This window comes from Ailuropoda melanoleuca, chromosome 11 (assembly GCF_002007445.2).
Source record: "Ailuropoda melanoleuca isolate Jingjing chromosome 11, ASM200744v2, whole genome shotgun sequence".
Classification (NCBI taxonomy): domain Eukaryota; kingdom Metazoa; phylum Chordata; class Mammalia; order Carnivora; family Ursidae; genus Ailuropoda; species Ailuropoda melanoleuca.
Window position 1 is genome coordinate 8909102 of NC_048228.1, and position 13596 is coordinate 8922697.

The 13596-nt window shown below is 57.3% G+C and overlaps 1 protein-coding gene across 7 annotated transcripts in view; it reads left to right on the plus strand.

Moving 5' to 3' along the window:
* The window catches only part of TNFRSF8 (TNF receptor superfamily member 8), a 65073-nt gene extending 57622 nt beyond the window's left edge, over positions 1 to 7451 (plus strand). For 6 of the 7 annotated variants that reach the window (XM_034671393.1, XM_034671391.1, XM_034671395.1 and 3 more), the window contains one exon: positions 2304 to 7451. In XM_034671393.1, the coding sequence (XP_034527284.1) occupies positions 2304 to 2548 (245 nt within the window). In that variant the 3' untranslated portion in view covers positions 2549 to 7451. The remainder of the gene's footprint in view (positions 1 to 2303) is intronic. The other variant, XR_004628744.1, reaches the window with a different exon arrangement.
* Positions 7452 to 13596: the final 6145 nt, after the last annotated feature.

Below are 13596 nucleotides of genomic sequence, written 5' to 3' on the forward strand. Positions count from 1 at the left end.
CCCATGTCTGTTTTCTCTGGGGGGTTAACCATTGCCGGGATAATACCAGGGGGGCATCTGTAATTGTCCTACACATTTCTATAGCAGGCATTGGTGGATAGAACTCTGTGGGGCAGGGTCTCTCGTATGAAACCAAGGCATGGTAGCCTTCAGCAAGTTTTATTTAAAAAGAGTGTTATTTGGGGCAGTACCACCAAAGGCATCTCCTTTAAAATTCCTAAGATGTCCTAACTTGAATGTTTGGGTCTGTGCTGAGTGCAGTGCCCAGAGCTGTGGGGGTGGGTGGAGGGAGGTACCCGGCTCCCAGGATGGCTGGGGTCTGGGCAGCCTGCTCCAGCCAGCCTGTTCGCCTCGCTGGTAAGCAGGGTGGTTGGGAGACAGGGCCTTGGAGGTTTGCTCAGGAGCCTTTCGTCCTTCTGACACCACCCCAGAGGAGCACCCCTGCCCCAGTCTAGTACCCCAGGGGGACCAAACTGCAGCCTGAGCTTTATCCCTCTGCCCCTGGGCACCAGACAGGGGGAGCCTCTTCACCTCCCACCCCACCAAGATAACTTCCCTGGATTCTAAAGCCCTGGGTGGGGTAGAAGGTTCAAGCAGCTCCTGAAAGACCCTCCTTTCTCCTCCCATCTTGGGGAGGATTGCAGCCCTGTGATGAGGGATAGAGTCGGGATGTGAGGGAGGGATAGCTTGGCCCCTGGCTTTGGTTCTTTGGACAAACCCACCTCCACTTCTCTCCCACCCTTGCTCCCTACGCCTCATCTTCTCTGGCCCTGTCTGGCTGTTCTGTGCCCTCTCTAGCTCCTCAGGGTCCCCTCTCTCTCTCACCACCTCTGGCTCCTGCCTCTTCCTAGCCCCTCTGCTCAGGCTCCCAGGGCAAAGGGCCTGCAGGCCTTGGTGGAGGGTGTGTGGCTGGGGCCTGGGGCCCTGCTTTCTCTTTTGGGGTGTGTGAGGGGCACCCAATCCATAGCCTGCCACATTTGCAGCTTTCTTCTAGTCCTCGCTGCTATTTTGAATACTTCCCTCTTTCCTGGAGGTGTTAAAAACCAAAACAGAAGAGCCAGCATTATGCAATGGGGTTTTGGGTGCAGGGCCCCCAAGGATCTTTTGGGTGTTCCTGAATCAGAGGGGTATAACTGGGTGACCCAGAGAGGCAGGGATCCCCAGCCCCTGCCCCACCCTAGCTCTCAAGTTCCCTCTTGAGCTTCCTCATTCAGACTCCAGAGAGAGTCCCAGGGACAAACTGCTGGGAGCTGGGACCCTGGCCCGAGCTCAAGGCCGTCAGAAGCTGGGCTGAGTAAAGGCCAGGCTCCTCACTTCCCAGCTTCTTGGGCAGCTCACTTAACTCCCCTGAGCCTCAGAAGCACCCCATTCCCCGCAGCAGAGGGTGGTGAGGACTGCAGGGAGTCCTGCCTCTAAGGGGCCGGGCTGCTGATTCATCCGAGCAGCACACACGAGCAGCCCTACTATGCGCGGGTCAGGCAGAGCCTCGAAGGCCTCAGGCGGGAGATGGGCAATAAGTAGTAAATGCTGAAATATGGCCCTGAGCAAAGGATCATGGGTTGCTGTTCATTATTAACAGGGCTGGGGTTTCTTAGACTGTGATCTACTGTCCGATTTACCTGAGCAGGAAAGGTTCACAGGCCACAGGACATTCACTACGAAAACCTGGAGCAGCCCAGGCAAACCAGAACACGTTAGTCACCCCGGGTTTCTGAGGGAGGCACACGGACAGGAGTGGAAAGGGCAGCCAGTCGGGTGGGAGTGTCCTCCGAGATTTCTACTAACTGCCTGGCGACTCTGGGCCAGTCATTGAACCTTTTGGGGCTCAGGTTCTTTATATCTGTCTACGGGGACAAGAATAGACTGTCCACCATGTGGCAGTGGTGTGAGGACTTGGGTGTCATGTGTGGAAGGGTCTGGATGGTGGCCGGCACGCTGGCCTCCTCCGCTGCTCACTGGGGCTGCAGGCACTCCCTTCTCTCCCCAGGGCTCACTTTCTCTCCCAATGCAGTGCTCTCCTTCCTACCCGATCCCCACATAAATGCTGAGAAGATCATGGTCCTGTCCCACGAGGGGGCCAGTCCTTAACTCCTCGGCACACAGTTTCTAGCTGTTGTATGTCCTTTGAGCCTCAGGACGCCCATGAGCCTGCTGGGGCTGGCTCTGCATCAGAGAGGTGGTGCCACTTGCCCGAAGCCACACAGTAGGAGTGACAGAGTTGGAGCCTGGACCCTCCTCTGCCTTCTCGCCCTGCCCAGCCAGGGCTCCAGCCCCCTCACTGCACCCATCCCTTTGCCTTGCAGAGAAGATCTACATCATGAAGGCTGACACGGTGATTGTGGGGACCGTGAGGACCGAGGTGCCTGAGGGCCGGGGCCTGGCGGGGCCGGCGGGGCCCGAGTTCGAGGAGGATCTGGAAGTGGACCATGCCCCCCGCTTCCCGGAGCAGGAGACAGAGCCGCCTCTGGGCAGCTGCGGGGATGTCATGTTCTCAGTAGAAGAGGAAGGAAAGGAGGCCCCCTTGCCCATGACTGTCTCTGAGAAATGAAGCCTGGCCTGGGTGGGGGCTGAGAGGGCAGCGGGGTGCCCCCTGGGAGACCAGGGTGGCCCTGATGGCACCAGGCCGGTGGCAGAGGCCCATGGGGCCCGAACTGAGGTTCCAGCATCCAGGACTACAGGGGTTCCGGTGGTCTCTAGTTGCATCCTCACCCCGCTGCCCCCTAGCCCAGACCCTCGGGGAGCCCGGGCTTGTGCAGGAGAGACAAGTTAGGGGCCGGATCTGAATGGCAGAGTTTGTGGGAGCAGCAGACGGACAGCGGGGACTGGGCACCTTGTCTCTGGACACTGGTGGGCGGATGCCCAGAGCCCTGAGCCTCAGACGGACACCGCTGCGGCTGGAGCTCCCTTGCGGCAGAGGCTGTGAGATACATACCCCTGTGCCTTCTACTCTCCCCCTGGGCCGCAAGAGTGATGCCCCCCGGACCTTGCCACCATGCCGGCAGCCCCCAGTTACTGTAACGGGGCCCCCTGTGGGCACTGAGCCAGCACCTCCTGAGTCAAAACGGAAGCCAAGGGGTGAGGCGTCGTTGGCTGACCCCATCTTGGCAACAGCCTCCATGCTGTGCCCTGTGCCCTGTGTCGAGGTGAGTGCCCAGCCTGGCCCCCAGCCATGCCAGGGCTCGAGTGAGATCCTCCTGGTGCTGCTGGCCCTCCCCTATTCTGTAGCCCCCAAGGAGGGCTGGGGGGCCTGGCGTCACTGACTTGTCACACAAGGTCCCTACCAGCAGTCCGCTCCGTGGGAGGCATCTTGGGACCCAGCTCAGAAGCTGCAGTGACCCGCCTCAGCCGGAGATCCTGCCCACCCAGCTGCCTGGAGAAGGGCCCACTGAAGGGGAGCCCTAGGCCCTTCCTGGGTCCTTGCCTGCGCTGTGGGCACCTCTGCTGTGTCCTGGGAAGATGTGCCTTCCTCACACCTGCCGTGCACACGGAGCCTGGGACCCCAGCCCTGCCCTCGAGCTCCAGCTGCTCTGCATCTGTGGTTGGGATACGGATGTCAAAAAGCAACATGGTTTCGCCCAGACATTCTGCCTTACTCTGGATTCTCAGAAAAGCAAGTAGCCCAGTCTGGACTTGAGGACTTTTGCATTTCACTCTAAGGAGTAAAGCTGTCCCGACGTGGGTCTGCTGGCCTGCCCTCCCCAGGGCTTTCAGACTCATGTAAACAAACAAGGGGCCTTGGAGAGGGACTTGTGGGCAGATGACGGGGCTGCCCGCAGCTCAGGGCGTTCAGTCTCAGCCGCCTGGAGGCCTCTGGAATTACCCACTGGAGGCCAGGCCCGGGAAAGCTGCTGTTTACCCACCAGCCTGCTCACTCTCTGGAGGAAGTTGGGGCCGGGTCAGGAATCACAGGGTAGTTTCTGAAACTGCTTAGATGTTTGGGGGAAAGGCGAAGGGGCTAGGACACCGAGAGGGACTCACATGGGAACCTGGGGACGTTGCCATGCGGTGGACAGTATTTGCCCAGATGTCTCGTGCAGGGACAATGTGGGTGCACCGTGCCTGGAGCTCTGGCTAGAAGGGGCCGGAGGATGCCCCACCACGCTGAGTGGTGCGCTGGGTGTCTTGACTTGAAGATATGGACCCCATGTTGGACGAAATGAAGCACTCCTTTGCCTAAAGTCCCTTCACAAAACCTTCGATCCTCTGAAACTTTTGATCCTCAGAAAATTTGTAAGGTCCCTTAAAAATACCAATCGTAAGTTTTCAGGAAATTATCTTTGAGATTGGAGAGTATTTGAGAACATCTGAGCAGGAAGGGTCGGGCCAACGGGGGTCCCTCTTCACCCACCCTCCCCCAGAACAGGGGGTCCCTCTTCACCCATCTACCGAGGTGGCCAGCTTCTGTGCCCTGTGTCGAGGTGAGTGCCCAGTCTGGCCCCCAGCCCTTCTGGGGTCAAGTGAGACCCTCCTGGTGCTGCCAGCCTTCCCCTATTCTGTAGCCCCCACGGTGGGCCTAGGGTCGACTGACTTGTCTCACAATGTCCTCACCAATCCCCTCCGTGGGAGGCATCTTGGGACCCAGAGGTCTGCAGACACTCCATGCAGGGAGCCTGCTAGGAGCTGGGGCAGCCATTCCTACTGCTGGAGTTTCTTTTTATTCTCCGAGACAAACCCTTCCTCCATATAGTTCCCACTCTCTGGTCTGAGACCTATTCTCTGAGGATATTTAAAAGAAAGCCTTTCTTGTCATCAGACTCCCTTTGGCTATTTGCAGAAAGAGATTCTGGGCCTTCCCATGGCCCTCCCTCTGGGCTGGGCTGGGCTGAGCTGTCCCGCAGCTTGGGAAAAGAGAGTTCCAAAGTAGCAGCGTGAATGTCCAGCTTTGGGATCGAGGAGAAGACTGAGGGGTAAATGGAAGCCTTGGACTTGGGGCCCGAGCTGGGAGGGGCCCAGCCTGCAGCCCTGATTTCAACTCAGGGCCAGTGTGGGGCCTGCTCCCCGCCACAGGCAGCCAGCCCAGGGCTCCCTCCTCTGACTGTGGTGCCCCTGTGGGGTGGAGGAGGGAGATAGAGGGCTGTGGTCAGGCCTCACCCACCCCATCCCCAGGACTCCAGTTCACGCCCAGACCTTACAATCAAACCCAGCCGTTTACCCAGTGTCTCCCTGCCATGTGGCTGGTCCGAGAGCTGGGGCGAATTTCCCTGCCCTGACCAGTGGTCAGGGACCACTTCTTAACTTATGTCCGTTCTGACGTCCAGGTGGGCAGAGGACAAGGCCCCTGCTGCTCAGGGTAGCAGATGGCAGGCCATAAGGGACCTTCCCACGCACGAGCAACATCCCTCTTCCTGAACAGTTGTATTCAGGGAGTGACGGTAAGTGATGTGTCCCAAGGAAGTTACTGCGTTCAAAGGAAATTTATTCTTTCCCAAGGCAGTCTGGTAGGTGGTAAGCTGTTTTCGGTTTGTAGAATCTCTCAGGCTGGGGCACCCCCTGAAATGGAATAAGAGGCTGAATCCAGAGCCTCGGTCTTCTCTCACTCCTCCCCGGGGCTGAGATCAGGGAGACCAGTCATCCGGAATGGCTTGTTGGTCTAAACGGAAATGAACATCTGTGCAGGGACAAGGCAGTTCTCTGGCTGCAGGTTCTTGGGTGCCTTCTTTCCCACCCGTGTTCTTGACCGTGTCCTCCAAGAGGTAACAGTGGGGGGTGTAGGGTGGTAGGGGCAGGGCCTGAGACAGATGAACTCCCAGCATAAGGCTTGATTAGAGGTCAAAATGAGAATATTAAAAGTTTCAAGGTCGGCTCTGTGGGCCTAAGGAGGAGCTGGCAGGGGCCGCCTTGGGCTCCTGCACCCTCCCGCAGGTCCCCCACCCTGGCCTGGCACCCGTACTGGGCATGCACCCTGGGGCTATGCCCAGGGACCAGAGGAGCACAGGTCACCAGTGGTTATGAGCGAGGTGCAGCAGAGAGGCCCGTCTACTGCTCTCTGGAGCGTGGACACAGAACAGCAGCAATGTGCAGGTGGGGATGGCTTCTGAGGTCAGACTTGGGTTTGAATCCCAGCGCTACCGCTCAGCAGCTGGGCGATCGTGGTTATGTGCAGCCCAGGGGTCACACGGGTCCAGCTGTTTCCTGATACCACTGGGTATCAGCCTCTATCCGATGGGGTCATGGGATTCTGCTAGAGGCCGCCTGATCTGTGGCTCGTGCTTGCTCCTGGCAGCTTGTGTCCTGGGCACAGCGTGGCTGCCCCCTGCCACGAGCGAGCCCTTCTTAGGCTGGCAGAATTCAGCTCCAGGTACTCTTCAAAAGTGCGTTGTAATTGGTTGTTGGTTCCAGCAAGCCTGTGTTGGCTCTAGTAAGGTTCACCAGGGCTATCAGGCTCTCCTGGGACCTGGCCTCCCTTGGGGCCAGGTTGCAGTGGGAAACCCCACAGTGAATAGGCTCCTTCTTGCTCTGTGTGGTGCCCCAGAGAACCCCTCAAGTCAAAGTCCTGGGACTGGGCTATTTGTTCGATGTCTGAAACTCGGCAGCGTTTGCAGTGTGCTGTGGGTCCCTCTGCAGGGGACATCCTGCTTACAGTTCTAGTGCATTCTAGTGCTGCTCAAGATTTTTCTCGAGTGGCCTCCCTCGCCCCCTTTTTCCCTCTCTCCTGTCCTTTTAAAAACACCTGTGATGAGCCAGGCCCAAGTCTAGCTGCAGAGACAGACTTGCTTTTGTGGGTCCCGTGTCCAGTGGATGGAGACCGATGACAGTGCATAACTGATCAGTGAACAAGGTGACTCCAGAATTCATCATGCCGTGTGCTATGAGAAGCCCCCATCAGGGGTCTGTGGCAGAGCTTCTGTAGGGGAGGACCAGCTCCGGCCACGTGGCCGGGGAAGGCTTCTCTGAGGAGGTGTCCTCTGAGCTCAACCCGAGTGACACGACAAGTGAGGGGCTGGGGACCTGCGGGCAGAACATTCCAGGAAGTCAGGAGAACAGCCGCTGCAAAGTCCCCGAGGTGGGAATGCTTCTGGCCTGGAGATTCAGGAAGCAGGGTGGAGAGAAAAAGGGGGTGAACAGGAAAGCCAGCGGGCCAGATCACAGAGGGCTTGCTGGGCTCCTGGGAGACACTTAGATTTTCTCGTAAAAACCTCAGTCCACGGTGGTGTGCCTTTTTCTCTATTAGAACAATAAACATCCTGGTATTATCTCAGGAATAGGCGTGAAGGGCCAAAGCAGTGGCACCAAAGGTTGCCTGAACCTCTTTCTGAGGGCCGTCTAGGAAAGAGGCAGCAGGGCCTGGGCGCCGGGAAGTAGTTGGCCAGGCTTTCTCAGAAAAGGCAGAGTTTGGAGTGCCTGGGTGGCTCAGTCATTAAGCGTCTGCCTTCGGCTCAGGGCGTGATCCCGGCGTCCTGGGATCGAGCCCCACATCAGGCTCCTCCGCTATGAGCCTGCTTCTTCCTCTCCCACTCCCCCTGCTTGTGTTCCCTCTCTCGCTGGCTGTCTCTCTCTCTCTGTCAAATAAATAAATAAAATCTTAAAAAAAAAAAAAAGAAAAGGCAGAGTTCAGACAACATTCCTGGCTGATAGCAGTGCAGGGTCCACGGCTGATGTCACTGCGGGGGGCTGGGAGCCAGGACGTCTAGGTTCCCCTTTCTTTGGGTGTCTTCCGGGAGAGTAAAAACCACACCGAAAATTCCTGGGGGAGGCTGGGGCCTTTGTTTGGGTGCGGGGGCGTGGGGCCTCTTCGGACCCGGCCTGCGCGGGCCCCCTTCCACTCATCAGCCCGGCTTCTCCTGCCCGGGAAGGGCGCCGCTCCATCAGGGTTCACTTCCCGCTCGAGCAGTTCCAGCCACATTGCCCTCAACTTCGGTTTCCTGGATCTGCAACACGGACTTAATCACTCCCTTACGAGATGATTGTGAGGTGCTGGGGTGACCCGGGTCAAGTGCTTGGCCTGGCGCTAGGCACCTTCCCTGTTTGGTATGGGGCGGCCCCTGTAGGCATTTCAGGAGCTTTAGAGCTGGCTCCCTCCTTTCTACATTCTTTCTGTATTTGAGCTTCATTAATAATAGCTGAAAGGCTGAGTATCAGCGCTCCCTTTTACAGACTGGGGCTCAGAGAGGCGCCTAAACTGACCCACCGTCAGCCAGGGAGGTGCCCTCCTGTCCACGTGGCTGGGGTGCCCCCGTGGCTGGGGTGCACTCATATTAAGGTTATCATCGGGCCCTGTGCCCTCTGGACAAGCTTCTTTTCACCTCCAACTTCCCACAGCTGGGAGGCAGGAAGGAGGTCGGTTTTAGTCCTCTCCTGGGGAGGCAGAAGTCGCCGCAGGAGGCTGGGTAACCCGCCCGAGGTCAAGGGGCCGGCCAGGCGTGGCTTTCTGAGTCCCCCTGGCAGGGTGGAAGGACACGGAGCTAGCCCAGGCAGAGCCTCTGTGCTTGGAGCCGAGCTCCCTGAAGGTGGCCTGAATCAGAGGAGACTCGGGGTTGAGAGCACAGGCAGCTCAGAGAGCCCCCTTATGATGCTATCGCGTGTGCGTTCTCAGCCTCTCCTCGTACCCCCCTCTCTGCCCCACGCCCCCGAGGAGCCCTGGAAGGAAGACCAGTCAGGAGCAGGCCTCCCCAGATCACAGATGGGAAAACTGAGCCCCACAGAAGTTAAAGCCGTTTGGACTAAGGTCCCAGCTTGGTGCTGCTTGGTGGAGACAGGGAGGCTGGGGGTGGGGGGCGGGGATCACTGTTCAGTCCAGGTGAACGGTAGAGATGACTTGCTGCTTTTCATTCTTTCCTTTACTTATTTTTTTAATTTGGTGCTAAAACATAAGTAACTGCGGGAAGCGAGTTGGGTTCTTAGTGATAAGGCAGCTTTGCAAGCGTGGAGGTAGTCCACGTAATCAGAGACGAGAACGTCGCAGAAGCCGTCTGCAGCCACCTGAGCACGTGGCTTGCTTGGTCCAGCAAGGCTCCTGTTTTGAAGGACCGGCGCTTGGCTTACTGCTCTGCTGTGCTGTCCAAAAAATTGTTCGTCTTTGAACAAGGGGCCCTCTGTTTTCATTGGGTCTCCCAGATTGCATAACTGCTCCTGTGTAAGGGGCAGCAACCTTGTGTGTTGGGATCGTACTCAATGCAGAGACACTTTTCCGCACTTTGCCACTCACCCTCACGGTGGCCATGATTACAGATGAGCTCGCTGCACCCCACTTTTCAGTAACGTTGAATGGCTGGTAAGTGACCTGAACCGTCCCGGTTCTCTCTTGCTTGTCATCAGCCACCTCAAAACTTAGTGGCTTGCAACAAGCTCCATCACTGGTTGTGCTCACACATCTGCAGTTTGGCTGGGCCTTGGTGGGAAAGCTCACCTCTGTTCACAGCTGGCCCTGGGGATCACACTTCTGAGACAGCAGGCAAGTTGGTGCGGGCTGTGGATTTCTCGCCACAGGCCTCTCTCGGGGAGGCTAAGTCTTCCTCACAGCATGGCGACCGCGTTCCTAGAACAAACAGCCCCAGCGTAGGAAGTGGGACCAGCCAGGTTCTTAAGATCCGGGCCCAGCAACGGGCCCAGCATCACTCTGGCCGTACACCCTTCGTCAAGCAGCCCCAGAGCCCAGGTTCAAGGTGAGGGGCTGCAGACCCCGCCAGCCCACGAAGGATTTTGAGATCTTATTATGTGACAGGCACTTTGCATACTGCCTCATTCCCTCCTCCCAATAATTGGACTGTTCTTGCTCCCAAAGTTGCCGCAAGGAGGCTCAATCACGTCTCCAAGGTCACCTGGATGGGATTGGAGTTGAAGTTGGTCTGTGTCCAGAGTGTGAGCTCTGACCACAGGGATGCCCTGTGCATTCAGGAGCCCCCCGCCGCCCCCCGCAGGCAGAATGTGGCAGGGCCAGAAATCAAGCCTCCCTCTGTTTGATTCGAGAACGTTTGAGGCTTTTAAAGTAATTGGCTCCAATACCCCAGGTTCAAGAGGGAGAGACTGAGGTTGGGTGGCAAGACCTCTTGCTGGGCGTCCCCTGAGAAGGAGGGCAGGGTCTGGCACCTTCCGAGGCAGGATGGGGGCTCCCCTCTTGGGGCTGCACCAGCCTGGCCAGGAAGTCACAGAGAGCTGGGGGCAGATTATGCAAGAGTCCGTTGCAGGCACATTGTTTTTCATTGTGATGACACTTTGCTCAGGAAATACCCACAGCATCGGTGTGAAGGGAGGGAGGTGTCGTGGCAGGCTTCAAGGGAGGGCTCCCCGCTGCAGGCTAAGACCCCTCGTGAACGCTGGGGCACTCTCGAGATGGAAGTTCTCGGAGAGCCCCCCTGTCCCCTGTGAGCTGGGCTCTGACAGAAGGGGTACAGGCTCCATTCCCGCCACCCAGGAAGTCCTACCTTAGTTAGACAGAACTCTTATTGAGGCTTTCTGTGTTCTCCTGGAAACCCCACGGTGCCCGGGGCAGTGATCGCTGTTCTCCCTCTGTTCCAGGCGAGGAGACAGAGGCACAGAGTAGTTCCATCTCTTGCCCGAGGTCACACAGCTGCGAAGTGGCGGCGGCCAGCATTCCAACCCAGGCCACCTGGCTGGAGTCCAAGTTGCCAACCACTGGGCCATGCTGTTCCATTGTAGCTGAGGCTGGGGTCACCACTGTGCTGTGCCCCTGAGTCCCAGGCCCTGCCGAGTGCTACTCGGGTGTCCGCTGGGCTCAGTAAACGTACAGCGAATGGAGTTTGTCTCCTGCCTTCCATCTGCCTTTCCTTTCCGAAGCCCGGCTTTGACCAGGCTGTTCTCTCACAGAACCTTCGATGGTTCCGCAGTACCAGTAGGCCAAAGTCTGCCAATCAAGCCCTCACAGGCCGGTCCTGCTACCTCCCATGTCTCCCGTACCCAGACCACTCTGAAACGTGGCTGTGCCCCACCCCCTCCCATCACCAAATACAGGGGGGCACATCTCACCGTGAAATCTCAGCCCAGCACCCCGGTTCCCAAGCCTCCATCCTCAACTATCTTCTCCTCCTCCAGAAAACCTTCCAGGACCACCCAGGACCAGGACCTCTGGGTCCTCTGAGTTCCCACAGCTCTGACTGTGAAAAGGATTGGAGGCCTAGTTCCAGCAGGCTCCCAAGAAATATCTGTGTGAAAAGAGGAATGTGTCCATTCATTGAGCCGCTCCCTGAGTCATTTAAGCAACAAGCCGTACAGAGCACCTACTGTATGTCAGGAACTGTGCCGGGAAACACGGTGGGGCTGGGAGGAGACGGGGATATAGGGTACTCAGGGACACAAAGCCCACCTGGGGAGGCATGCCAGGAGTCTGACAGTGGCCGAGAGCGTGATCATTGCTGTGACCGAAGTAAACGTGGGGCTCTAGCGTCCACCGTGCGGCACCGGGCCTGGACGGTGGGCGTCTGCCGCCTCCTCTGTAAAATGAATTAAATAAGAGTACCCGTCCCAAAGAGAGACGGCAAGGATGGAGCTCATTCATTGATTTGGGAGTTCATGAGCTCAAACTCTGTGTGCTGCTAGGTGCTGGGGACAAAGCCCTGCCCTTGTGGAGGGACAAGAGAGAGAGCATGAGATAGCGCCAGCCAGCCGTAACTGCTTTAAGGACCGAAAAAATGCAATGGTGTGCAGGGCCCCTAGTGTGGGTCAGGGTGCAGCCAGGACTTGGGGATTCGGCACATGACGTTCAAAGGTCCGGGCTGGGGGATGAGAAATTCGGGGCATGCAGTGAGCAGCTGTGATGGGGGTGTCAGAGATGAGAGTGGGGAGGAGGGTGCCTCTGTCCTGCATTCCCATGTCGAGGTCTCTAAGCAGGGAGGGGCGAGATGGTGGAGGCAGGGCCGTGTTCTAGGGGGCTGTTCTTGTGCAGGAGCTGGGAGGGAGACTGGAAGGGCTGGGCTGGGTGTTGGTGGGAAGTTGCCACAGCCTCCAGGGGATGGAGGAGCTGCAGGGGAACGGGGCCTGAAGGGAGTGTCCTTTGAGTGTGGAGGGGAAGAGGGAGGCTGAGCACCCTCCGGGAGGTGAACCTTCCCCTACACGCTGGGGGACCCAGGGCTGGCCACCGTCAAGGTCTGAGTCTCCTTTTATTGAACACCTACTATATGCCAGGTGCTGTGGACTCCCATACTCCGATTTTTGCAGCATCCCCGCAAAGAGGACTTACTTATCCCCATCCTAGAGATGAGGAAATGGAGGCTCAAGGAGATGCAGTGATTTGTCCAAGGTCAAGGTCACATGCCAGTAAATCACCTGAGCTAGGACTTGAACCCATGTCTAGGTAGTGGCAAAGTCAATGCTTTCTTGGTGTTTGAGATCCCACCGTCTTTGCTAGGCGTTCCAGTTTCCTGGGATCCGCATTTGGGCACATGGCTGGAGCAGGGTCTCCATGAACCGTGGGTGAAGGGACACGAGAACTCTGCCTGGCACACAGTAGGTGCTCAGTGAGTATGTGTGGCATCTGCAGGGAAAGCGGGACAGGCCTGGGGAATGAGGTCCTGTAGACAGACACCACATGCGTGCTGATTTAGGGGTGGCTGAGTCACTGTCATCTAATTCAAGAAGGCCCCCGGCCCCTGAGTCAGATCCCTCTGTCCCTCCCCAAGCTCTGCCTCCCCAGCTTCTGCAGGGGGTGTGCCCACCCTGAGTCATCCCTGTCGGGCCCTGCCCAGCTCATCTCTGACCAGTAGACATGTCCTCATAAACATCTGAATGAGTGAAGACTGGGAAATCATACCAGGGGAAAAATTATTTATTTCTTCCTCCTTTTGAATTGGGGAAGGGAAAACTTGCCGGGAAGATGAGGTCAGTGACTTCAGTACTGTGCGCTCCTTGCTGATGAGCAAGGAGAGGGCTCGTGAGCTGGGTACCACATCAGGGAGATGGGCACAGAGCCACGCGATGTCCAGCCTGGCAGGACATTGCCCCTTGCCTGCCCCCCACCCCCAGATTGCTCCCTGGCTGCTCCGGCTCTGAGCCACGGTCTCCCTAATGAGAAAAACATGGGTGGGGTCACCTGGTCTTGAATAAGCCCTCTGAACTGGTGGGGCTCAGAGGTGAGGCGGCGCCCTGACATGGCCTGAGGCAAATGGGGTGCAGGGGGCAAGGCCGATGTGCAGGAGGAGTCAGGACCCCCAGACCTCAGAACCCCATGCAACCCCTCCCTCTCAGAGTACAGATGGGGAAACTGAGGCCTGGAGATGAGAGACATGTGTCCGAGGTCACCAGCCTCAGAACTAGAACCCAGGTTGCTGGTGCTTTAAATATGAAAACGGGCGCCTGGGTGGCTCAGTGGGTTGAGCGTCTGGCTTCAGCTCAGGCCGTGATCTCAGGGTCCTGGGATGGAGCCCTATGTGGGGCTCCGCAGTCAGCGAGGAGTCTGCTTGTCCCTCTCCCTCTGTTCCTCCCCCTCACTCTTTCTCTCTCTCAAATAAATAAATAAAACGTTAAAAAATATATATTAAAACCCCAAATCCTTACACATAAGGAAGTAAATATAATCTGGGGGGAGGGGAGATGATAAAATGAATAAATACAATAAAAGTATAAGGAAAATCATAAAAATTATGCGTGATCCCATGCCCCTTATAACCACTTCAAACATTCTGGTTTCTTTCCCTTCCTCTAAAT